The following is a 25,092-nucleotide window of genomic DNA, read 5'->3' on the forward strand; positions in this document are numbered from 1 at the left end:
CAGTATGTGAACAGACAGGTTTCCCTTTAGAAGTATAGAAAAAGAAAGCAGTTTGTTTTCCTTTTTGTTGCCAAAATAAGGTAGACTGTATTTATATTGTAGGGTCCCACCCTTCTCACCCAATCTATGGTGGAAGTTCATTATTTAAAGATCTGTGTTGTGCACTTTTTCTAGTTCCAGATCCTGCTTAGAATGCCTACCCCCAACCCACCTCAAGGTAAACCCCCTTCTTTGCTTGAAAAGCTGTTCTTATGCCTCATCTTAGGAACCAATGCCATCGCTAGAGCTCTTTCATAGCAAAGGAGGGAGAGAGGAAGCAGGAGAAGCAGCTGTTTTGTAGGCAGTTCTTTACTTATTTACCCTATTGTTTTATCATCCCCAAACCTGATCCCTCTTCTTAAACTTGTTAACTTTATATTTAGAGTTTGGGGAAAGAGACCTACTAAGAGATTCTCTGACTTCATCATGCAGCAGGAGAATCTATTTTGGATTGCATTTTATTTGGTGCTGGTTTCCTAATCAAAATAATTCCAATTACTTTTGATTACCCAGAAATTCCTTAAAATTCCTGGTATTATTTTTTTTTATTTTTTATTTTTAGCTGCAGATGGACACAATATCTTTATTCATTCATTTATTTTTTATGTGGTGCTGAGGATCGAACCCAGTGCTTCACATGTGTGAGGCAAGTGCTCTACCACTGAGCCACAGCCTTAGCCCCCAAATTCCTGGTATTATAACAATAAAAATAATGATAGCAGCTAACATCAATTCCACATTTGCTAAATGTAAAAAATTCCAAGTGTTTTATATACATTATTTCTCTTGATTTTCATAATTTTAGGAGATACAAAGTATTATCATCACCTATCATCATCCTAATTTTATAGATAAGAAAACTGAGGCAATAAAAAAATAAGAATAAGCAACTTGCCCAACGTCACACAATTGGCGAACAGCAGAGCCTGGATTCAGACACAAATAATCTGGCTTTAAAGCCCCCCCCTTTTTTGTTAAATATAATTATGATTTATTCATTGTCTTATATTTGTTTTGCCATTTTTAGTGATACCTGAGAAGTAGAAGAGGTAAATGGGTACTTTCGGTTCATTATTTCATGATGGAAACCCACCGTTTTTACTACATCAGAACTGTTCACTTTTAATGGTAGAAATATATTTTGAGAAGATGCGGGATCTAGTGAAGAAATCTAGTGACAGAAAGTAGGCCAAATGAAACTCTTCAATCACCAAAAGAGGTAAGGTAAAGGATTCCCAAAATGAGAGGCTTAAAAGTGGCTATTTCCAAAGTGTAGATAAGTTAAAAAGAAAAAAACCTAATGAAAAATTAAACAATAGCATTTTCATGTTCTTAACAGTTCATCAGTTCACTGTCACAACCACCAGAGAGAAGCTGAGAACATACTAAAATTTTAGACCCATCCTATTCCCTGACAGCAGCCTTTTAAATAATTCAACTCAAACACACATGCACTATGCTACAAACTAGAGATAAAGAAATGAGAGGCACTGTCCCACAGTCCCTGCCCTTACAGAGCTTACAGTCTAATGGGAGGCCCAGATAAGAAATAACTATAATTCCATGAGATAAATGTTAGTACAGGTAGGTACACACGGTACCACAAGAACAAAGAGGGGTCAGGTTTGCCAGGGAAGTTTCCCTGGAAATAATCCTTAAGACTAAGTATTAGAGAATCAAAGTGGAAATGGGCCTACCAAAGAGGTTTTTCTGGGAAAAACAAAAAACTTTTAGACTAAATGTTTAAATGATGAACTACTGTTAGTTTGCAGAGATGAACCTGAATTATCATGTGTTTCCTAACCCTGACCCTCTTGTCTACCTACATAACACCTAGTGAAGACACTATGGTGCCTTTTTTGATTCTTCCCTCCTCTTCAATTAATCACTAAATCTTATCTAATTCACCCCCCCCCCCAAATCAATCCCCTACCCTCCATTCCTACTATAACTACCTTAAATCAGGCTTTGTCATTTCTCACCTTGATAACTGTGATAATTTTGTAACTGGTCTTTCAATTAAATCTCTCCTCTGGCTAAAAAACCAAATCTGATCGTGAACTTTCCTTGACTGGTGTCCACTAGAGCCAGGCCCTCTCCAGCTTCTGCCCACCCCTTTCCTACTATGCTAATTGAGTAAATGCCTTTACTCAAGCAACTTGCTGGTCCCAGTGGTTAGGAACACTCCAACCTTCCCTTGCTAACATCTAGTCTATAAGCACATCCCTTCTGAAAAGTCATCCTGAGGGCCACTCCTTTCTCCCCCTCCTCCCCTGAAGCTGAGCCAGGAACCTCTTCTGTGTACCCTTTTGCCACAATGCCTCACTGCAACACTTATCACAAAGAATTATGCTCAAATTCCTTTGTAATTGTCTGTTTACCTGATTCTCTACGTCTATACGTCATCAAGCTAGGACAGTGCCTGACATACAGGAAGCAACTGAGAAAGAACAAAAGAATGAACAAATGAACAAATGAAGATAGTTAAACCTGAGGAAGTTGATGAGACAACCAAGGGAGATCATGGAAAGGACAGAACACAGAGCCAATACCCACCTTCAGTGGGTAGGAAGAAAGAAGCTAGTGAAGGAAACAGAATGAATAACCAAAGGGTAGAAGAAAACATCTAGGACCCTATAGCAATGCAACCCAAAAGAAGAGAAAAATTTAAGAAAGTGCAGTTGGTTCATAGCATCAAATACTACAACAGCTCAAAGAAGGTGAGCACTAAGACAAGGCCACTGATTTAAAGGAGGTCCTTGATGATCTTGACTGCTACTGCTGTTTACTACTACTCACTCTTCTCAGAACTGTCTAAGACCAGCTTTCTCAGCCATTGTTTGCATTTAGGGATTACAAATAACCAATAATATGAAACTTACCTGTGCAATCTTTTTTTCCATGATTAAAAAATTGGAAAAACAGAGACTATACAAAATAAAATCCCACCATCCAAATATAACCAGTGATTTCGCTAACTCCTTTTTTATGTTTATATTTTTATATTATTATACTGAATTCTATATCCTAATTAAACTGATTATGCTTATATTTAGTAAGCATAATTATAATAAGATTAAACATAAATAATATATTTAAATAATAAAGTTTAATTTATGCTTCATTCAGCCCAAGTTAGATTTCTCACTGTGAATCAATAAATTAGCATTCCAATTTATAAATAAAGAAAATATTTTATAGAATTAGATGCCTGCTTGGCCACAAGTATACAATGGTTTTTCTATCACATGCTGCTAAAATTACCTCTTAATTTTTATCAATAACATTATTTTACTCTAAAAGGTGGCATGCTACACTATTTAATCATATCTTGATCCATTTAGGACTGGTTTTATTCTTTTCATGCTCCGGAGCTTGGCTGCTAAAAATAGGTTAGGCACTAGATACAGAAACTTCTATAGCAGCTGCAGGATTTTTTCTTAGGTTTTTGTTTTAATCTCTTCAGTTAAAATTAGATATACTGGTTTATAAATAATTTAATGAAGTCTAAATTACAACATGCTTGTCTGACAATTTGTTATATCTAGAAAAACAGTGTGAACTAGAATTTTCAATCCTCTGAGATTTTCTTTCTTTTTTAAAAAAGAAAAATTAAATATACTTTTTAGTTGTAGGTGGACACAATACTTTTATTTTATTTTTTAAAAAAATTTTTAGTTGTCAATGGACCTTTATTTTTTATTAATTTATATGCAGTGCTGAGAATCAAACCCAGTGCCTCACATATGCTAGGCAAGCAATCTACCACTGAGCCACAACCCCAGCCCTTTATTTTATTTTTATGTGGTACTGAGGATTGAACCCAGTGCCTCACATCTGTTAGGTGTATGCTCTACTCCTGACCCACAACCCCAACTCCCCAGATTTTTTTTCATAATTATTGGATACATTTTGGTGGAAAAAATAAAAAGTAAAAGGAATGTGACATGTGTAAATCTAAGAACTGCAAGTCAAAGGGTATAAACATTTTTAAGGTTTCTGATACATTTTGCCAAACTGAATCCAGAAAGGCTGCATAAAATTTATACTTCTTCCATCTGAGCATTGTTTTCCCATATAATTAGTGTATGCCAACCCCAGCAAATGAAAACATCTTATATTTTTAGTTGTCATGTTTACAACAGTGAAAATAAATATATATATTGATATATATCAATATATATTGGCATTTCTTTTTTATGAATTAATTATTCACATTTCTTTACCTATTTTTCTTGTGGGCATTTGCTTTTATAAGAATTCTTTATATACTCATGATATTAACTATTTGATACAAATATGTCCCCCTTATCTTTTTATTGATGGGATCTAACATAAAAGGGATATTTTATACTATCACATAAATTAATCTTTTATTTTTTCCTTGGAATCATATCTATAAAATTGTTCCTACATTCATATTTTATGGATTATTTACTCAAAGTTCTAATATAGTTACAGTGGAACACCACTGATATCAATGAGATGATTTATTTCTACCATCTAATATATATTAAGAGATTCTAACTTCCCAAAACTTATAATTACAGTTCTAACAGTGGACAATATGAAGCACAGGTTTAAAACTAAGTTCTAGACTTTTCTTACTTCAAATTTAGCTATTCAAGACAATTTTTTAAGAAAACAGTTTTGGATTTAGAAAATTCATTCAAAGTCCCCTTTAACCCATATGAAGCACAGATCTCTTGCTAGTTATCACCCACCTCTCAAAAACCTGTTAGGGATCCTTATGATGGGACAGGACTGAATGAAGCGCCTCCTAACTGGGTCCCATCGTATTTTCTTCTTACCTGTTACCACAATTATCAGCAATAAGTCAGACACATACAACACATGGCAAATAATACAGTTACTGTAGTTATAAAGACAGAAAAACAGGAAACAAAACAATACTTGAATACAGAAAGAAAGTGATGTACAGTAGCATTTAATTCTGTTTTGGAAGTCAAAATTAAATTAATATATAAGCAGTGATGAAAATTTTAAATTCTTATCCCCACAAGAATGTAAACAATTGTGTGCACCTTTCTGGGGGATTGGTTCAATAGTACGTGCACTCAGTAATCACCAATGCCATCTTGTGGCAAAAATTTACCAGAAGCTTTGCAAACAGATTAGAAACAACATATTTTTCTTAGGTCAGTGAATGTCAAAAAAGGAGCCCTACCCCACACTAACTGGGCATAACATAGGCTCCTGTTGTCTTCACGGCTCGGTACCCTTATTTTATTAGTTATAAATCAATGGTCACCATCTTTTAAGCACAAAGTAAGTTGATCTTATAATTAAAATTATATGATAGCAACCAAACAGAACAAACATTTACTATCTTGGCATTTCCAGGGAGTGGAGGAAGTTCATCTGCCTTCTCAGGAAATGCATTAGCTTGTTATTAACCTCAATTAAAACTTGTTTTCTTATAGAACAGAAAAAAATGCAATGCATTTATGAAACTATTAAATGGGGTGATATTTCTCTCTTCCCAAAGTTTCGAGAGCTCCCAAGGATAGCTCTTACTGACAATAACAACAATTAATGTTTGTATCGTGAATAAAGCTAAAAAGAACTTTCACATATATTTCCTCATATAATTCTCACAACAATCCTGTACTGATTCAATAGTCATTTTATCAAGCACCTGCTATGCCTAGATCCCTGTGCTACAATCCAGGGTTGCAAAAGATGGATATGACTCCTATCCTTAAGAGCATAGGCTCTGGTGAGGAAGGCAGATGTATAAGCAAATAACAACATTATAATCAAGTAAGTGCTGTAACGGAAACTGTCAAAATACTCTGAACAAGATACTATCATCATTTTATAAGTAAGAAAGCCAAAGAAAAATTAAGTAAATGAATGCCAGAATCACAACTCAAACCTAGGCATTCTGAGTCTAAAACCTGCCTTCTTGTACTATACCACACTTACCCTGTCTCAAATTCCCTAGAAAAAGAATAGTCTTTGTTTTTGGCAATTGGAGGTATATTTCAATGTCCATCAGTGAGATCTAGTTTGCTTACTAAAGAATTTATACATGGAGATACACAAATTCTGTGTAATGAAATGCCATTACCTGCATACAAGCCCTTAATATTGTGGAGAAATGGATTTGTGGGTAAAGGGGAGACTTATTTATCTTTCAAAGGGTTTATCTTTTAATTCTCTAAATCTTTAAATCAGTGGTTCCCAAATATTGGTCTACAGTCTACCACTAGGCTAAGATGAAGATCCCCAACCCAACACAAAATGAGAAAAATATGGACAAGGAAGTAAGTTTTTCAAAAAGCTAAAATGTTGCTTTAAGTCCTATCCATTTCTCACAGATCTGAAACTTTTTCTTATTCAATATTTTGTATTTTATGGGATAATAGTGACATAAAATGGTAATTGGTTTTGTTTTTTAATACTCTTTCTTAGAAAAATAGAATACTTGCAAGGTTATGTCTACTTTAAAATAAATAAATATATGTTTGAGTTTATAAGTTTATGACATCCAAAAGTCTGGAGAAACACTGCTTTCAATCAATAAGATATGTGTTGATGGCTCCTGAATCCAACACTGGAAGCCACACTGTAAGAAACTTCCCTTACCCTCTAGAAGCTTATGTTCTAATCAGGGAGACAAGACACACATAAAACAATTAGGTAGCAATACAAGACAGATTATTAACAAGTGATCAGCTTAAAATTTGACATTTTTATGTATCAAAAGTGTTAAAATGTACATACCCTTTGACCCAGCTATTCCACTTCTAGGAATCTATTCCTAAAGAAACAATCATAGATGCATAGAAAGATGTATGGACAAAGATATTAACTATGGTATTACTTATAATGGTAACAAATTAGAAACACTTTCAATGTCCAATGATAGGGAGATGGTTAAGTAAGTATGCTAAATAAACATACTTAAATATGTTCATATTCTATTAACCACTTAAAAATAGTATATATGTCTGTTTATTAACATGACAAGACATTCACAATCTATTGCAAATGAACAAGTTATAAAATTGTATTAGAGTGTGATATTTTAGTACAGAAAAAAGTGTGTATATTTATAAAAAAGTACTGGAAGAATATACATCAAATTTTAATTGTGGTTATCTTTGGGTGGTTATTAGGAGTGATTTCTATTTTTTCCCCTTTGTGCTAGTCTTTATTTTCTAAGCTCTCTCACTGAATAGGCATTATTTTGGACTAGAAGAAAAACAATACAACACTACTGTAATTTTTTTAAAGTATGATTTTAAAAATACTGGAAAGAAACATACAAAAAAGTGTTAATAGTGGTTATGATTGGGTTGGGATAATCATCACCTTATGTGTTACCTGAAAGCTTTATAACATATTATTTTATTTGCCATTTGAAATCTAAAACTACTTTAGAATACTACTGAGGAAATGACACTGAAAATTAATGAACCAAAGCTGTAATCAAAGATCCTTTTTTGGGCTGGGTGTAGCTCAGTGGTAGAACTCTTGCCCAGCATGTGCAAGACCCTGAGTTCAATCTCCAGCACTGCAAAGAAAAAAAAAAAAAAAGATCCTTTTTTAAATGTTTTCTCAGAGCTTCTTTCAAACACTTTTGGCATATTTCTCTCTCACAACCAACATGACCGTCATGGGCAAGTTCTAAAGTTGTCTCTATGGAGGTTATTCAGGAAAGGTACACACTGAATTCGGAACCCACCTTTCTTCTTTCTCAAAAAGCAGGAAAAAAGGTAAACCAGCAAATAGCAGGTTAGCACTAACAAACATGTATTTACTCTTTTTTTTTTTTTTTTAAGAAACACATGCCTGTTCAATTTCATATACACTGCTAGTCTTAACTTTTGTTCATGAAAGTTTTCATTTTATGCATTCAAACTGCCAAACTGTATTTGTGATTGCTTGCAACCTTCATCAAAATAAAAAACATAATTTCTTCAATTATTTCATCAATATTTTTTGGAAGTTTTTAAATTTTTTTTTCTTCTTTTGGTACGTTTACTTCACCATAAAGACAACATACAGAGTCACTGAGTAGATCAAGGTGATAGCTAAACACACTGCAAGCAAACTCAGCTACCCCCATCTCATAAATAACACAAAGCCATTAAAAAAAATCCATAATCAAAAGAAAGCAAGAAAAAAAAAAAGCTTTTACACACGTTAAAAAAAAAAAAGAAAAGAAAAGAAAGCAAGACTAATACTATGAGGAATCACTACAAGATGAAAAGCTGATAAAATCAGACTGAAGGAGGAAACTAGAGTACGTACACTCCCAGAATAAAGGGCTAGGACAAATGGTAGAAGTTCACAGGGTAAAATAAGCCCAGAGATGGAAGACAGCAGGAAAAATTGAAACAATTTACAAAATTTACAGTACAATTAGTTGAGGGTGACACAGAAGTTACACAGCAGATTAACCTCTTCCACCCATTCCACCTGTTTAAGTCAAGAGTTGTGGAATAGAGGTATTTGCTCCCAGATGGGAATTGTGGCAACAGACAACAAGAGTCCTGTGTGGGAAGGAACAATGAGTGTAAACGCTTGGACAGACAGAACAGAGCCCTGTCTGTGTGAATATTAACAATTAGGCAGAATAAAAGAAAGCTATGCTAAAGAGGACTGGCATACTGGTACACTTCATCTCATCACACGTTCAGTGTCATTGCCCTCTCATCCCTTCCCACTATCAGTGGGGACCTGTTACAATAGATAGATGTGACATTCACAGAAGGCTAACAAGGACTCTCCAATAAGGATGAGTGAGCATAAACCTAAGATCCAAACGTGAAAAAGTAGAAAGTATTTTAAAAGTTAAGATACTAAAGAGAATGGAGAATGGAGCACTCTCGTGCTATTTTTTTTTCTTTGCTGAATGAACAGATTAATCCTCAACTTCATGTGGAAATGCAAGGAACCCAGAATACCAAAACAATTTTGAAGTTGGAAGACCTGTACTTCCTGATTTCAAACTTACTACAAAGATAACTGCATTCAAAACTGTAGTAATAGCATAAAGGCAGAAATACAGATCAACAGAACAGAAATGAGGGTTCAGAAGTAAACTCAGACACTATGTCTATTGGTTTTTCCCTCCAGTATTAAGGACTGAACCCAGGGCACTTTACCAGAGCTACATCCCCCATCCCTTTTTAAGATTTTATCTTGAGACTGGGTCTTACTAAATTGCCCAGGCTGGCCTCAAACTTGCAATCCTCCTGCATTAGCCTCCCTATGTAATTGGGATCACAGGAGTGCACCATGCATTTGGCTATTGATTTTTAATTTTCATTTTTTGTTTTATTTTAATTTTTTGTTTGTTTGTTTGTGTTTTCTGTAGGACTTGGGATCAAATACAGGGCCTTTCAAATGTTAGGTAAGCACTCTTATCACAGAGCTACCTACCTCCCTGACCCTTTTTTATTTTGAGACAGGTTTTCACTAAATTGCTCAAGCTGGCCTCAAGCCTCAGCCTCTCAATGGTCACTGGTCACTGGAATCACAGGTGAGCACCAATGGCATCCAGCGCAGTCCACTGTCCTTGTTTGTTTGTTTGTTTTTTGGTACTGAGATTTTTTTTTATTGGTTATTCAAAACATTACAAAACTCGACATATCATATTTCATACATTCGATTCAAGTGGGTTATGAACTCCCTTTTTTACTGGTACTGAGATTTTAACCCACAGGCACTTAACCACTGAGCAACATCCCCAGCCCTTTTTATTTTTTGAGACAGGGTCTCACTAAATTGCTTAGGGCCTCACTAAATTGCTGGGGCTGGCTTTGAACTCGAGATCCTCCTGCCTCAGCCTCCCAAGCCACTGAGATTACAGGCATGGCCATCACACCCAGCTAATCTATTGATTTTTGACAATGTGACAAGATTATTCAGTGGGGAATTAATCATCTTTTCAACAAATGTTCCTGGGACAACGAGATACACTTTTAAATCTAGAATTCTAAACCTACCCAAACTCTTGTTCAAAGATAGGAGAAAAAGATACTATGGATGTGCAAGTACACAAAAGTTTGCTTCTCTCAGAATCTTTACTAAAAAATGCCAGTCACAATAGCACACATTTGTAACTTAACTACATAGAGGGGAGCAGAGCACCAAGGCAGATGGATCTCAAGTTCAAGACCAGGCTAGGAAACTTAGTGAGACCTTGTCTTAAAATATAATAAAGAGCTGGGGATGTAGCTCAAAGGCTGAAGGTTCCTGGGTTCAATCTCCAGTACTGTGGGGGGTTTGGGGGGAATTCAAAGATATATATATGGAATAAAATAATAAATAATAATCTAAGAATAACAAGGCATAAGAAAAGAGTAAACAGAAGAAACTTCAAGTCTAAATAAACACAGATAAGGGGGAAAAAAGAAGGACAAAACTTTACTATTAACATTCAAAACTCTTGATTCAGATGATATCAACAGAAGTACCTGCAGGAATACAAAGAGGAGTTTTGAGAAGGGAAAGCAGAAGAATGTTAAAGACTTTGTGTTCAGAAAAGGATATAGAAAGTGATAATACAGGTTTTAGATAAATATAAATTTTAGAATCGTATAAAACATTGCAATGGTGAGTTCCTCTAAGTATTTAAGTAAGACACAAACATTTTCAAAGAATAAAAAAAAAAGTCATTTATGAGATTAGAATCCTGATATCAAAACCTGTTAAGAACATTAAAAGTTATAGGTCAATATCCTTTATAAACATTTCCCAAAAATTCTAAAAAAAATTAGTAAATCAAACTGAAGTTACATAAAAAGGTTAATATGTCATGAGCAAATAAAATTATTCCAAGAATGTAAGGTTGATTTAACACCCCAAAATTAATCAATGTATTAATGTATTAATTAATGTATTAATGTATTAATACAATGTATTAATGTATTATTAATTAATGGATACCTTAATGGAATAAGAAAAAACATATGGTAATCTCAATGGATTCAGAAAATGCTTTCGATAAAATTCAATACTAAGTAAAGTAAGAAAAAAAAATTTCTTCAACCTGATTAAAAAAAAAGAAGAAGAAGAACATCATTAACCTATAGTTGACATTATACTTAATACTGAACACTTTCACTGGAGGTCAGAAACCAGACAAGCATGCTCAGTTCTCTCAATAAAAAGTACTGAAAAGTCAAGCTAGAGTTATAAGACAAGAAAAGCAAAAATAAAAGGACTAGAGACTGAAATGAAAGAAGTAAAATTGTTATTTATAGATGACATGGTTCCTTAAGTAGAAAATCCCAAAGAATCAACAATTAGAACCAAGAAGTAAATTTAGAAAGTTGCTGGATACAAAGTTAATATCCAAAGATAAAAGTGTATTCCTCTAAATTATCAACAAATAATTATGAAATGAAAAATTTAAAGTGTTATTTATAATAGCATCAAAAGTTACCAAATAGTAAAAAGTACCATAAAATATCTATGAATAAATTTAACAAATAATGTGTAAGATCTTTACACTGAAAATTACAAAATCTTTTTTTTTTTTTTGCAGGGGGGGTGGGGGGAGAATGGGGATTGAACTCAGGGGCCTTAACCACTGAGCAATATCTCCAGTCCTTTTTCTTTTTTTTTTTTTTCTTCTTTAGTTTTAAATGAACACAATATCTTCATTTATTTATATGTGGTGCCAAGGATCGAAGCCAGTGCCTCACATGTGCAAGGCAAGTGCTCTACCACTGAGCCACAACTCCAGCCCCCCATTTTATCTTTTATTTAGAGAAAGGGTCTTACTGAGTTGCTTAGGGCATCCCTTAATTGCTGAGGTTAGCCTTGAACTTATGATCCTCCTGCCTCAGCCTCCAGAGAAGCTGGGATTACAGGTTTTTGCCACTGCACCTAGTTGAAAATTTAAAAATCTTGCTTGGAGAAGCTGAAGATCTAAGTAAACGGTGCCTCTATACAGAAGAGGAGAGATTTTGATTGCCTTTTTCCTTTTAAGGACCATTCTTTCAGTCTCTAAAATCCTGTGGCTAGCTGACTTGGCAACCATCCTTCCTACATAGTTGGACTTTATAACATCCTTATAGTAACTGCTATGTTCACAGATGAGTAAATCCATTCCTCAATATAAATTTATTCTGTAAATACATATTAAGTGCCTTTTATGTGCAAAACAAAAATGCCTGTGGACATAACAATATGAAGATGACTTTGGTTTGTGGATGACAGTGATGCTAATATTCAAAAGGACTACACTATTGGGGGCCAATTTCTAAGTCAATTGACCTGAGTTTCATTCTATGGTAACATGAAGGCACGGAAACATCAGCTAATCTGGAGTTTCTTAAAACCAGCAAAATTGTTCTTTTTTGCCCAAATACAGTTTTATCAAACTGATTAGGGACCATATATTCATCAGAATGGGTAAAATTTTAAAAGAGTGGTAACACTAAATGTTGGTGAGCATACAGAAACTGGATGGCTTAACATTGCTGGTAGGAACAGAATGGTATAGCCACTCTGAAAAAGGGTATGGCAGTTTCCTACAAAACTAAATGTGCTTACCACACAACTCAGCGATTACATTATTGGGCTTATCCCAGAGAAGTGAAAATTTATGTTCACACAAAAATATATATACAAATGTTCATAACAACTTTATTCCTAATAGCCAAAATATGAAAAGAACCCAATGACCTTCTGCGAATGAATTAAATAAACTGTGTTACCTCTATGAACTACTGATATGTGAACAACTTGGAGGCTCTTAAGTGGATATACTGAATGAAAAAAGTCAATGTGAAAAGGTTACAGAATCATATGATTTTATTTATACAACATTCTTGAAATAACACAATTATACAGATGGGGAACAGATCAATAGTCACCAAGCGTTTGCTAGGGGAAGTGGCTATGACTATAAAAGGGTAACAACAAGAGGGAGGCTTGTGATGGAATTGCTCCATGTCTTGACTGTGGTGGTCACACAAATCTACACAGGAAAAAAATGTAGACTCAACACAAACACACACAAAGAAGTGCATGTAAAACTAATGAAATCTGAGTTAGGTTAGTGGACTGTATCAATTTCAGTTTGCTTGCTTTATTAATGTATAATACTAACAAATGCTATCATTCTGGGAAACTGGATGAAGGATATAAGGATCTCTCAGTACTGTTTCTTAAAACTTCACGGGAACCTGTATTATCTTAAAATAAAAAATATAAAAATCAAGTAGAAACAAATATGAATTTAAAAAGCATTTAAGTGGATATAGGATAGATGATGTTTAAAATTATTTATCTAAAACATCATAAACATTATAATAATTAAACTATTGATAGAGAACACAATCTAGAAATTCTTTCTTAGGAGGCTATGCCATGTGGTATAACTATACAATCCAGCATCTATAAAGAATTCAAAAGCAGGGCTGGGGATACAGCTCAGTTGGTAGAGTGCTTGCCTTGCACGTATAAGTCCCTGGGTTCAATCCCCAGCACCACACACACACAAAAAAAAAATCAAAAGGGAAATAAATTAATAACATTCAAAATTACTGCAGAGTTGCACTGGTTGCTCACTGTATAAGAGCTCCAGGCTAAGTGTCTAAAACCCAGTCTTCACTTTACCCAAATGCACCCATGGGACAAGGTCTACTGAGAAGAAACATCTTTTTTAAAATTTCATAATGGCAAACTTTGGGCTAGCATGACCCACCTGTTAAATAACTAGCATTCTTTTTTTTTTTAAATATTTTTAGCTGTAGATGGGTACAATACCTTTATTTTTTACTTATTTATATAAGGTGCTGAGAATCCAACCCAGTGCCTCACACATGATAGGCAACGCTCTACCACTGAACCACAACCCCAGCCCCAGTAGCATTCTTTTAAATTTTAGAAGAATCAACATTTATAGAGTACCTGTGCCCACCACTTACATATACATATTTTTAAATTTCTACCTTTCACCTTTCAACACAAGAAAATCTGAACCCATATCTTAGCTCTGTTGAGCTTCTTTCATGTACAATCTTCCTTAGAGGCTACAGTTACATCTCAAAGTCATTTTTAAAACAAAATGCTATCTGAAAAAGTGCAAACTAAAATATAAATTAGAAAGCTATATTGCCCTGTGTTCTGATTTGATTAGTCACAAGTGCAAACTTTAATAGTACTGTTAAGAGAACTTACCTCTCCATTAATTCTATGAGAAAGATACTGTTATAATTCCCAATTTACATATGAGGAAACTAAGGCACAATAAGATTAAAGTATTTTGCACACTTAGGAAGCAAATGAAAAATTTGGAATTCAAACTCATGCATTTTGAACCTAAATTACTCTTAACCACTATAACGCTCTTAGTTAATGCAATTTGGGGAACTGAAAAGATACATCTAATAGAGGCACTTAATACTTGTTAAATAATGAATATTAAGGCAGCGATTCTCAACAAGAAGTAGGTACAGTCTCCCTAACCCTCAAAGAAGTTGCTCTTCTCTTCTAGAATTCTAATATTATCCCCATTATACTATGTCACTTCCTCATTAAAAACCAAAACCATAGTAAGTCATTGTAACTAATAGAATAATGGTAATATTTCCCATCCCTTGGGTTTTTAGAAGTTAAGAAATGGATTAAGAACAACTGTTGTGGTAGCTTGAACATGCACTCTAATGCCTTTATGAATCTTCTAGCTAGGATGTGAATAGCTGTTGACTACTTACTCTCTTCTCTGGTACTTCCCTAACACAAACACAAGAAATAGAAATTTAAGAAGTTATTGAGGCAAAGTGACTATTTGCCCCTAGACATCAGACATGCTATAATCTCTTCCACCTTTAGCCACACTATAGATATTTATTTTAAACATTCTATTTTCATAGGTATCAGTTTATAAATCATCTCAAAAAATTTTATTCTTAAGAGAGAAACAAATGGATTAATGAATAGAAACTTCTGGTTCTTGCCTTCTCTGTTGCTTGCTATTTATTTCTGTTGTTCACGAAAAGTCTCACAGCTGACTGAACTCCTTCCCATCATGCTGCAATCTTGCTTCTTTCACTTCATTCTCTTGCCTCCTCCAACACTATTCAGTTTTTATATAAAAAGGTAGGCCTGTCATAGAACAACTTCTACACATACGAAGCAATCACAGCACATTGAGCAATATTTTCAAATCTTAAATTATTCTTTGTCATTTTGATTTATAATATTTGTTATTCAAATATCCCTTTGCTGAAAAAATAGTCTCATTAGTTGAGTTTTTGTCTTTAGGGGAGCAAAGGGGCACAGGCAGATGTGATATTGAAACTACTTATCTTTACGAATGACTGAATTCTCAGACTCTTCTTCTAAAGAAACAAGCTGAACTTTTACATATTTACATATATTAATCAGAAAGTATTATAATTCATAAACCTGTGCTAGATTAAAATATTAAATCTGAATCTAATAAACATAAAAATTCCTGGGAGCACTCTGATTTAAAATAGTGTCATCACATTCTTAATGTTTATGAATGGCTGCTAAGGCTTTGAAATACATTTTGAAATAAAAACTCCATCCTTTGGCTCAGTGTAATCTTTTTTTAGGAAGAATTAACTATATATGGCTTATGAACCATATATATATACTAGATGGTCTCCAAAGCACTAAAAATTCTACAATCCTTAAAGGAATCACAAATATACCAAGATCCTTATAACTACTTATTTGTAATGGTTTCTAAGACACCAGATTAGCTGACTTGTTGTGAGCTTATTTTTAAAAATAAATATATAACATAAAAACAAAAACAAAAAGTGCCAGGCCCACCCCAGCAGGACTGGTATTTTAACTTTTGGGAGGATGGCATTGGTCTCCATTGAAACTAAAAAAAAAAAGTGTATATATACAAAAAAAAATATGTGTGTGTGTGTATATATATATATATATAAATATGTATATATATATAAAATATGTATCTCGGGCTGGGGATGTGGCTCAAGCAGTAACGTGCTCGCCTGGCATGTGTGCGGCCCGGGTTCGATCCTCAGCACCACATACAAACAAAGATGTTGTGTCTGCCGAAAACTAAAAAATAAATATTAAAATTTAAAAAAAAAATAAAATATGTATCTCTCATTAGCTCTCTTCATAGAAAAATGCAGATATATTCATAAATTTTTACATATAATATAATCTCTTGAAGAACATCCATAAACTCATGAACTGATGGACCCCAGGTTTTAAAAAAATGAAGAGGACGCGGTAGCTCACACCTATAATCCTACTGGCTTAGGAGGCTGAGGCAGGAGGATCGAAAGTTCATGGGCAGCCTCAGCATCCAGCAAGACCCTGTGTCTATCTACAACTAAAAAATATATATATTTTAAAAATGTTCAGAATACATTATTTGGTCTTCAGTTGCTTCTGGATACTTGAGTGTCCTGAGGATCACCTTTCTCCCCCCAAAAAAATCATTGAAGTAAAGACTTTGTGCTAAGGAGTGTAGGTGTAGGATACTAAACAGGAAATCTGGATTTTTAAATTGATATATTATGATAATGTTTTTTGAACTAAAAATTTGCAACCTCCCTCCTTTTAAAGAACACCAAAGATGCCTACCTCTCTAGAGCCACTGGATCCCCCTCCCTATTTCTGCAAGTGAGACTACAGAACTAAGCAAAAGAAAATCTGCAAATTCCAACAGATAAATGATTGTATCTACAAGTGTTATTTATTACTTTTTTAAAAAAGTATTTATTTCTATTTATTTATTCTGCATTGAAGTGTTTTTTTCTATAAAATCACAGGTAAGTTTGACTTAAAATCATAATTTAGGTACAAAAAAATTTTCCACCATGCCCAGAAAGTCCAAAAAGATATTTTTGGTGTTGGTACTGGGTTTTGAACCCAGGGGTGCTTAACAACTGAGCCACATCTCCAGCCCTTTTTATTTTTTGAGACAGTGTCTCACTCAGTTGCAAGGCTGGCCTCAAACTTCAGTCCTCCTGGCTCCCACTCCCAAATCACTAAGTTTACAGGTTGTATACTCCACACCTGGCCCCCCCCCAATTTTTATTTAACTTTAAGATGTTATATTCTTGAATGATTTTCAAGGCTTCATATATGTGTGTGTAAAAGCTAAATATATTTTACCTCAAGTTCAGAGTACACATTAGAAATTTCATATTCGGGTTTGTACATGTTTTTAAGTAATTTGTTTTATGTGACACCAAAATATTTGTGGTTAGCATTTGATCAATTACACATCTGGTTCAAATTAATTGAGTTGACAGTTTGTTAATGAAACCATATGGCAAGGAGCTACTGTGTGTAAAAAGGGAAACAACTCAAGAAACTCCAAAGATTATTTATAATCTCAAGCTTCTCTTTCTTTGCTTTCTAGTCTTACAGACAAGTCAATGTTTATATCTTTTTTTAAAATACTTTTTAGTTGGTGATGGACCCTTATTTTAGTTATTTTGTGTGGTGCTGAGAATTGAACCCAGGGCTTCACACATGCTAGGCAAGCACTCTTCCACTGAGCTAAAACCCCCAACCCCAATGTTTATATCTTAAATAAAGCAAGACACAAATTTAATGAGGACTAGAGAATATAAAAGGGAAGAGAATGAGATCGGGCTGGATTCTAAATGAGGCGGGAAGCCACTGAAGGATTTTGATCTGGAAAGCAATACTACAGTCCCTTACTAGGAAGATTAATTTTATTCTTACAAGATGGATCAGGAAAGAAAACCTGAGAATGGCAAAAAACATTATCAGTATAGTTCAGTTTAAGGTAATAAAAGCCTAAATGTGATGGTAACAGAAAGAACGGAGAAGGAAAGGGAACAGAACCAGGCAAGATGGCACACATACCTGAAATCCCAGTAACTCAGGAGGCTGAGGCCCCAAGTTCAAGGCCAGAGCCTCAGCAACATGATGAGACTCCCAGCAACTTAATGAGAGCTTTTCTCAAAATAAAACATAAAAAAAATATTGGGGTACATGTAGCTCAGTGTTAAAGTGCCCTGTTCAATCCCCAATACAAAAAGAAAAAAAAAAAAAAAGAAAGAAAGAAAAGGGTACAGAGAAGAGGGCAGCAGAGTGGTAAAGAGCAAGGATTTTAGAACCACACTCTGCCTGGTTTCTGTCCCTTGCTTGCTACATGTCATTGGACAAAGTCTTACCCTTTGCCTAGACTTCTTTACCTATAAACAACAGGGACAGAAATAGTATCTAGCCCTTAATAGGTTATAAGTAAATATGAAAGTGCCTAACTAGTATTATTAAGGGAATAAAACATAAGGACTTAAAAGAGAAGCTGGATGGGAAAGGTTGTGCAAAACAAAGGGATACATATGTTTTAAAGCTCTATAATCTAAAGTACACTTTTAAAACACAGATGTCAAAGGGCAAGTTGTCAATAGTTATCACCTTGCATTGCAGCGATGTTTTTACATAGTAGAAATCAGAAAAAATCTAAATATCTATCAACTGGGTGGTTGGTAAATTATAGTACATCCATACAACATAATACTTTCAGCCATGAAGAAGAATGTGATAAATATAAATGTGCTAACGCAGAACAATTTTCCCAAAATACATTTTTAAGTTTTAAAAAAAATAGGTGCAAAAAGAATACCTAATGTTGTACTCTAATTTGTTTAAAAATAAAGGTAACACATGCATATGAATACATATATAAATTATATTTTTGGAAAGACAGACCAGAGACTCTAACAGATGATACTTCTAGGGACAAAGACTCCGAGAACAAGGGATCTCAAATGGAACACATCCCTCCTTACATGCTATAAGATTTTACTATGTTTACACAATGTCTTTCAGTTTTAAAAAACAATGAAAAAATTTTAGGGTGTAAACAAATGAGTTCAATAACAGGAAGTCATATTTACATGTTTAAAAAAGCATTACCTTTATGTTTTACAAGTTGCCCATTATACAGGTAAAAGTCTAATGATACTAAGGTTTCAAAACCACTAAAGTCATTTTTAAAAAGAAGGGGAAGTGGCCTTAAAAATAGAAGAGGGAGGCCGAATGCAGTAGTGCACATCTGGAATCCCAGTGGCTCAGGAGGCTGAGGCAGGAGAAGCAAGTTCAAAGCCAGCTTCAGTAATTTAGCAAGTCCCTAAGCACCTTAGCAAGACCCTATCTCAGAATAAAAAATAAAAAGGGCTGGGGATGTTGCTCAGTGGTTAAGCACCTTTGAGTTCAAAGCGTCCGAGTACCCCAGAAAGAAAAAAAAAGATGAGGGAGGCCAGGTATGCAGGAGGCCAGCCTGGGCAATTTAGTAAGACCCTGTCTCAAAATAAAAATTAAAAAGAACTGTAGCTCAGTAGTAGAACACTTGCCTACCATGCATGAGGCCTTAGGTTCAATTCCCAATATTAAAAAAAAAAAAAGCAAAGTATACAGGCTATTAAAAATTAGGCTGCATTTCTAAATTCTAAATTAATATGTCAGTTGTTATTTTGAAAATCTGAACATATTTTCCCATGCTGTAAATAATTAATGTTCCTGAGTCAATCCACAAAGCCTACAAAACCCATAGTAATAGCCTACAGTACTGTACTATTAGTAATAGTGTCCACCATTTTAGAACTTTATCTTCCTCAAGTTCTCAGGCAATATCAGACAAAGTAACCTCTCCCTCCTTCCTGAAACACTTTCTTATCATCTGTGAAACCAAGGAGTTCCGGCCTTCCTCCTATCTTTAATTTAACTCTTTTGCTGCTTTTCCTTTCCTTCTCAATTTCAAGTGTTACAATTTTCTACACAATTTTTTCTAAAAAATTACCTTTGATGATCTCATCCAATCCAATGGTTTGAAATATCATTGTATGCTAATAATATCAAATTTTACATTCAAGCCTCCACATTTCCCTTGAGTCTAAATTATATGAAAATTGCTACCCAGTATCCTCTACTTGGAGGTCAAGTAGACATCTCAAGCTTAACAAAACTAAAACAAAAATCTTGATTTACTCCCATAATCCTGTTCCATTCAGTCTTTTCCATCTCATACAAGAACACTATCACCCATCTAATTGCTCACGACAAACCTTGGGAATCATCATGATTCTTCTCATTCATATCTCACAGAAAATCCTGCTAATGCTACTTTCAAAACATATTTCATATCCAACCTCTTCTCACCACCTATACACTGTATCTTAATCCAAATGACCATGTCTTTTTAGAAACCCGCAACAGTCTCCTAAATGGCCTCCATCTTCATGTTCACCATTTGCTACAATCAATTCTCCATTTAGCAGCCAGAGGGAGTTTTCAAAAATGTAAATCATATTGCATCATTCCCCTGCCTAAAATTATCCAATAGCTAACTTCATGACAAGTAACAACAGAGGCACAGACATTGCTGAAAACAAAGCAAGGGATACAGACCACAGGATCAAGAAAGGCAAAAGAGATATCAAAGGACACAAACCTTACAATAAAGAAAGACCACATATTTCAGTTTCAGCAAACTGAATACAAGTGGTATAATAAGTGCATGGCCCGTAAGAGGGATTTTGGCAGAAGTTAAAAAGGGACATGGTATATGAATGAAATTTCAAATTATGGATTTGGTAACCCAATCAACAAATGGGCCAAGGACCTGAACAGACACTTCTCAGAGGAGGACATACAATCAATCAACAAGTACATGAAAAAATGCTCACCATCTCTAGCAGTCAGAAAAATACAAATCAAAACCACCCTAAGATACCATCTCACTCCAGTAAGATTGGCAGCCATTATGAAGTCAAAGAACAACAAGTGCTGGCGAGGATGTGGGGAAAAGGGTACACTTGTACACTGCTGGTGGGACTGCAAATTGGTGAGGCCAATTTGGAAAGCAGTATGGAGATTCCTGGGAAAGCTGGGAATGGATCCACCATGTGACCCAGCTATCACCCTTCTTGGACTATTCCCTGAGGATCTTAAAAGAGCTCACTATAGGGATCTGCCACATCAATGATCATAGCGGCACAATTCACAATAGCTAGACTGTGGAACCAACCTAGATGCCCTTCAATAGATGAATGGATAAAAAAAATGTGGCATCTATACACAATGGAGTATTACGCAGCACTAAAAAATGACAAAATCATAGAATTTGCAGGGAAATGGATGGCATTAGAACAGATTATGCTAAGCGAAGCTAGCCAATCCTTAAAAAACAAATGCCAAATGTCTTCTTTGATATAAAGAGAGCAACTAAGAACAGAACAGGGAGGAAGAGCATGAGGAAAAGATTAACACTAAACAGAGACGAGTGGGGGGAGAGAAAGGGAGAGAGAAGGGAAAGCATATGGAAATGGTAGGAGACCCTCAATGTTACACAAAATTACATATAAGAGGTTGTGAGGGGAAAGGGGGGGGGGAACAAGGGAGAGAACTGAACAACAGCAGATGAGGTAGAGAGGGAAGATGGGAGGGGAGGGGAGGGGGGATAGTAGGGGATAGGAAAGGTAGCAGAATATAACAGTCACTAATATGCCATTATGTAAAAACGTGAGTGTGTAACTGATGTGATTCTGCAATTTGTATTTGGGGTAAAAATGGGAAATTGAGTCAAATGTATGAAAGATGATATATCATAAGCTTTGTAATGTTTTGAACAACCAATAAAAAAAAGAAAAAAAATTATGGATTTGGAAGAGAACACCTCAAATAAGCTGAAAAGAGAATAGTGGGGACACAGGACCAAGATTTGAGACTCTAATTCATAAAAATCTGGTAGAAGAGCAAGAGGTAACAAAGAAGACCAAGGATGTGAGGTCAGTCACATAAAAAGAAAACCAGACCTGATACCGGGGAAACCAGGGGGAAAGGACAAAATGAAGAGAGATAAGTCAGATGGAGATGTTAAAATATCCACTTGATTTGACACACAAAAGTTATTTGTGACTTTAGTGGGAGTCCTTTCACACAAGTGATGGGAAGGGTATGACAAATGAAGACAGTAATTCTAGGCAATGCTTTCCTGAACTCGGCTACATAAGAAAGAGATCAGAGAGAAAACTTAAGCAAGTTCAAATGCTATAGGAAAAATTCAATAAAAATAAAGAAGATGAACATATAGAACAGAAAAGTAATCATAATATAAATTTTTTGAAAAGGCAGGAGGAGATGAAATCAAGGCAAGATAGAAGGATGGGGAGGCTGGGCTTGTGGCTCAGTAGTAGAGGACTCACCTAGTATGTGTGCAGCCCTGGTTCATTCCTCAGCACCACATAAAGAAAAATAAATAAATATATTGTATCCAATACAACTAAAAATATTTTTTGAAAAAAGATGAAAGAATGGTACAGCCATTTCTGATAATACTCAACATAAAATCATACCTTTTTTTAGTGATAGAGATTGAACTCAGGGTCTCACACCCTTTAAGCACATGCTGTACCATTAAGTTATACCCTCAGTCCCTAAAACTGTAGTTTAAATTTTCGGGAGGTATTTGGAAAAGCCATACGAACACTGTATGTGCTAAATTCCAAGGTAAAAAATAAAATAGATTTATGTAATGTCAAATAACCTAAGCTCCATTCTCTTGCAGGGATAACTATAAATACTGACAATTACTAATTCATCCAATTAACATTTAATAAAAGTCTGCTACAAGTCAGGTGGTATTCACAGATAGGAAGACATTACTTTTTGCCTTTAAGGAGCCCATAACTAGTAAGCACACAAGCCCAAAACCAAATAATTGTAATTCAGGGTAACTACTATGATCCTTTTTATAAACAAAACAAAATGGTGGCCAAAAAAGAGGAAGAATACATGGGTTTTCTTTCTTTTCTTTTCTTTTCTTTTGCAGTGGCAGGAATTGAACCCAGGGCCTTGTGCATGCTAGAAAAGAGCTCTACCACTAAGCTACTTCCCCAGCTCCTAGCAGGGGCTTTAAAGTCCAGTGAACTGGGTGTGATTCCTGATTCTGACATCTATAGATCAGCAATAAAGACTTTGAGCAAGTTAGGGAGCTTCTCTAAGTCTCAGTTTCCTCTTCATAAAAAGGTAAGAGTTATTTACCTCACAAAATAATGAGGAATAAGTAAGTTAATTTTTATGAAATACTTTAAAATAGAGCCAGAGTAACTACTCAATAAATTATTTGCATTAAAAGAGAAATGACCAAAAAAAATGTTGTATTAATTGAAAGGACATGTGGGTAAGACTTGGAGGACAATTATGAGGATGGTACTCTAATTGCAAGTTCTTCTATATAGATGAAATATAAAATGAAAAACATAGGCCAGGTATAGTGACACACCTATTAACTGCAAGTACTTGGAAAGCTAAGACAAGAGGATCCCAAGTTTGAGGCCAACCTTGGAAAATAAAAATGTAAAATAAAAAGGGTGGGGGATGTAGCTCAGTGGTAAGTGCTTGTCTAGTATTGTCCTGGGCTCAATCCCCAGTATTGCAGAAATCAAAAACATAAATGATAAGGTTGGAAAGATAGAAAGGTCAAAGAAAAGAGGGTAGGGATGAAAAAATCAAGTTTTTTGACTAAGCTGGATAAGGGGTGAGAAAAAGGAAGGAATCCAATATGATTCCCAGGTTTCTCATTTGACTCACTAAATCTATGATATAGCCATTAAAACATTAGTCAGGATAAGAAGCACAGGAAGAACAGGTTTGACAAAAAAGATGATGAAACTGTTTTCTGGACATGCTGGATTTAAGGTACTTATCAGTCTTTTGGTGGAAATGTCTAGTAGCCATTGGCCAAGAAGCCAGAAGAGAAATCTGAGTTGGAGACACATTTGGGCATTATCAGGAAAAATAAAAGAGTAAGAAGGCAAAAATAACAAATGAAAAAGATATACTCTTGGATACCATTATGAAGGGATATGTAAAGGAAAACTAATGGGAAGTTCAAGAGATAAAAAGGTAACTAAGAAGCTAGGTGCAGTAATGCAAGCCTGTAATCCCAGCAGCTCAGGAGGCTGAGGCAGGAGGATCACAAGTTGAGTGCCTACCAATCCAGTGAGGCACTCAGCAACTTAATGAGACTCTGTGTAAAATAATAATAAAAAGGGCTGGGGATGTGGTTCAGTGGTTGAGCGCCCCTGGGTTCAATCCCCAGTACCAAAAATAAATTTAATTAATGTAATTAAATTAAACCCACACAATTAACAAAAATATAACTAAGAGCTCTTTATGAGTAGGGATTTTGTCTAATTACAATGTGCTCCCAGGATCTAGAATAAAAAGTAGTTAAAATCAAATACTAGAAAAGCTGGTTGGGATGAAGACGAAGCATCTAATGGATTTTTAACAAGAGTTCCTGAGTGGAAAGATGAAGACTTAAAGTAAGCCTATAATCTTTTCTGTTGAAGAGAAGAAATCAAAGAAATTAAAAAAAAAAAAAAAAAAAAAAAAAAAAAACATCAAAGTCTATTCTTTCTGAAAGCTTGGCTACGAAGAGAGAAGTAAAATAGGCCGGAAAAAAAATAAATAAAAGATCATTCATACAGAAAACTGAGAAGAAACAAATTCCATCAATAAAATAGCAGAAAACATAAACAAGCCTCGTGAGTAAAATATTTATATATTGAACAGTTTTAAGAGAATCTCAAGCTCCTAATGTGATATTTAATTATTTATAGTATTCAGTAATTCACTAATAAAGAACTAAAAGGAAAATAAAATATTAACATGTTGATATACTATGGATGATTTCCACTGGTTTCAATTTTTCTATATTTTTCAGATTTAGTAATGAATTTATATTCCTTTTATAACAGTGGTGATAGGAAGTGGGAGACAATAAGCTTCACCAAAATTAGTAATATCTCAAGTGCAGAAATTACATAAAGAGATTTTAACTCAAGGAAGATAGACAAGAGAAAGAAATTAGGCATGTTTTAATCCCAGGGACCCAGGCTGAGGAAGGAGCATCACAAGTTTGAGGCCAACCTCAGCAACTTAATGAGATCCTAAGCAACTTTGTCAGATCATGTCTCAAAATAGAAACAAAAAAGGGACTGGGGGTATAGCTCAGAGGTAAAGCACCCCAGGGTTCAATTCCCAGGCTTCCCTTTGGGG

The 25,092-nt window shown here is 34.8% G+C and overlaps 1 protein-coding gene across 2 annotated transcripts in view; it reads right to left on the reverse strand.

Annotated features, from left to right (window-relative positions):
• The window catches only part of Klhdc10 (kelch domain containing 10), a 61,847-nt gene that overhangs the window by 28,436 nt on the left and 8,319 nt on the right, over positions 1–25,092 (reverse strand). For both annotated transcript variants that reach the window (XM_071611895.1, XM_027950115.2), the window contains exon 2: positions 4,764–4,850. In XM_071611895.1, coding sequence (XP_071467996.1) covers positions 4,764–4,850 — 87 coding nt within the window. The remainder of the gene's footprint in view (positions 1–4,763; positions 4,851–25,092) is intronic.

This window comes from Marmota flaviventris, chromosome 1 (assembly GCF_047511675.1).
Source record: "Marmota flaviventris isolate mMarFla1 chromosome 1, mMarFla1.hap1, whole genome shotgun sequence".
Classification (NCBI taxonomy): Eukaryota; Metazoa; Chordata; class Mammalia; order Rodentia; family Sciuridae; genus Marmota; species Marmota flaviventris.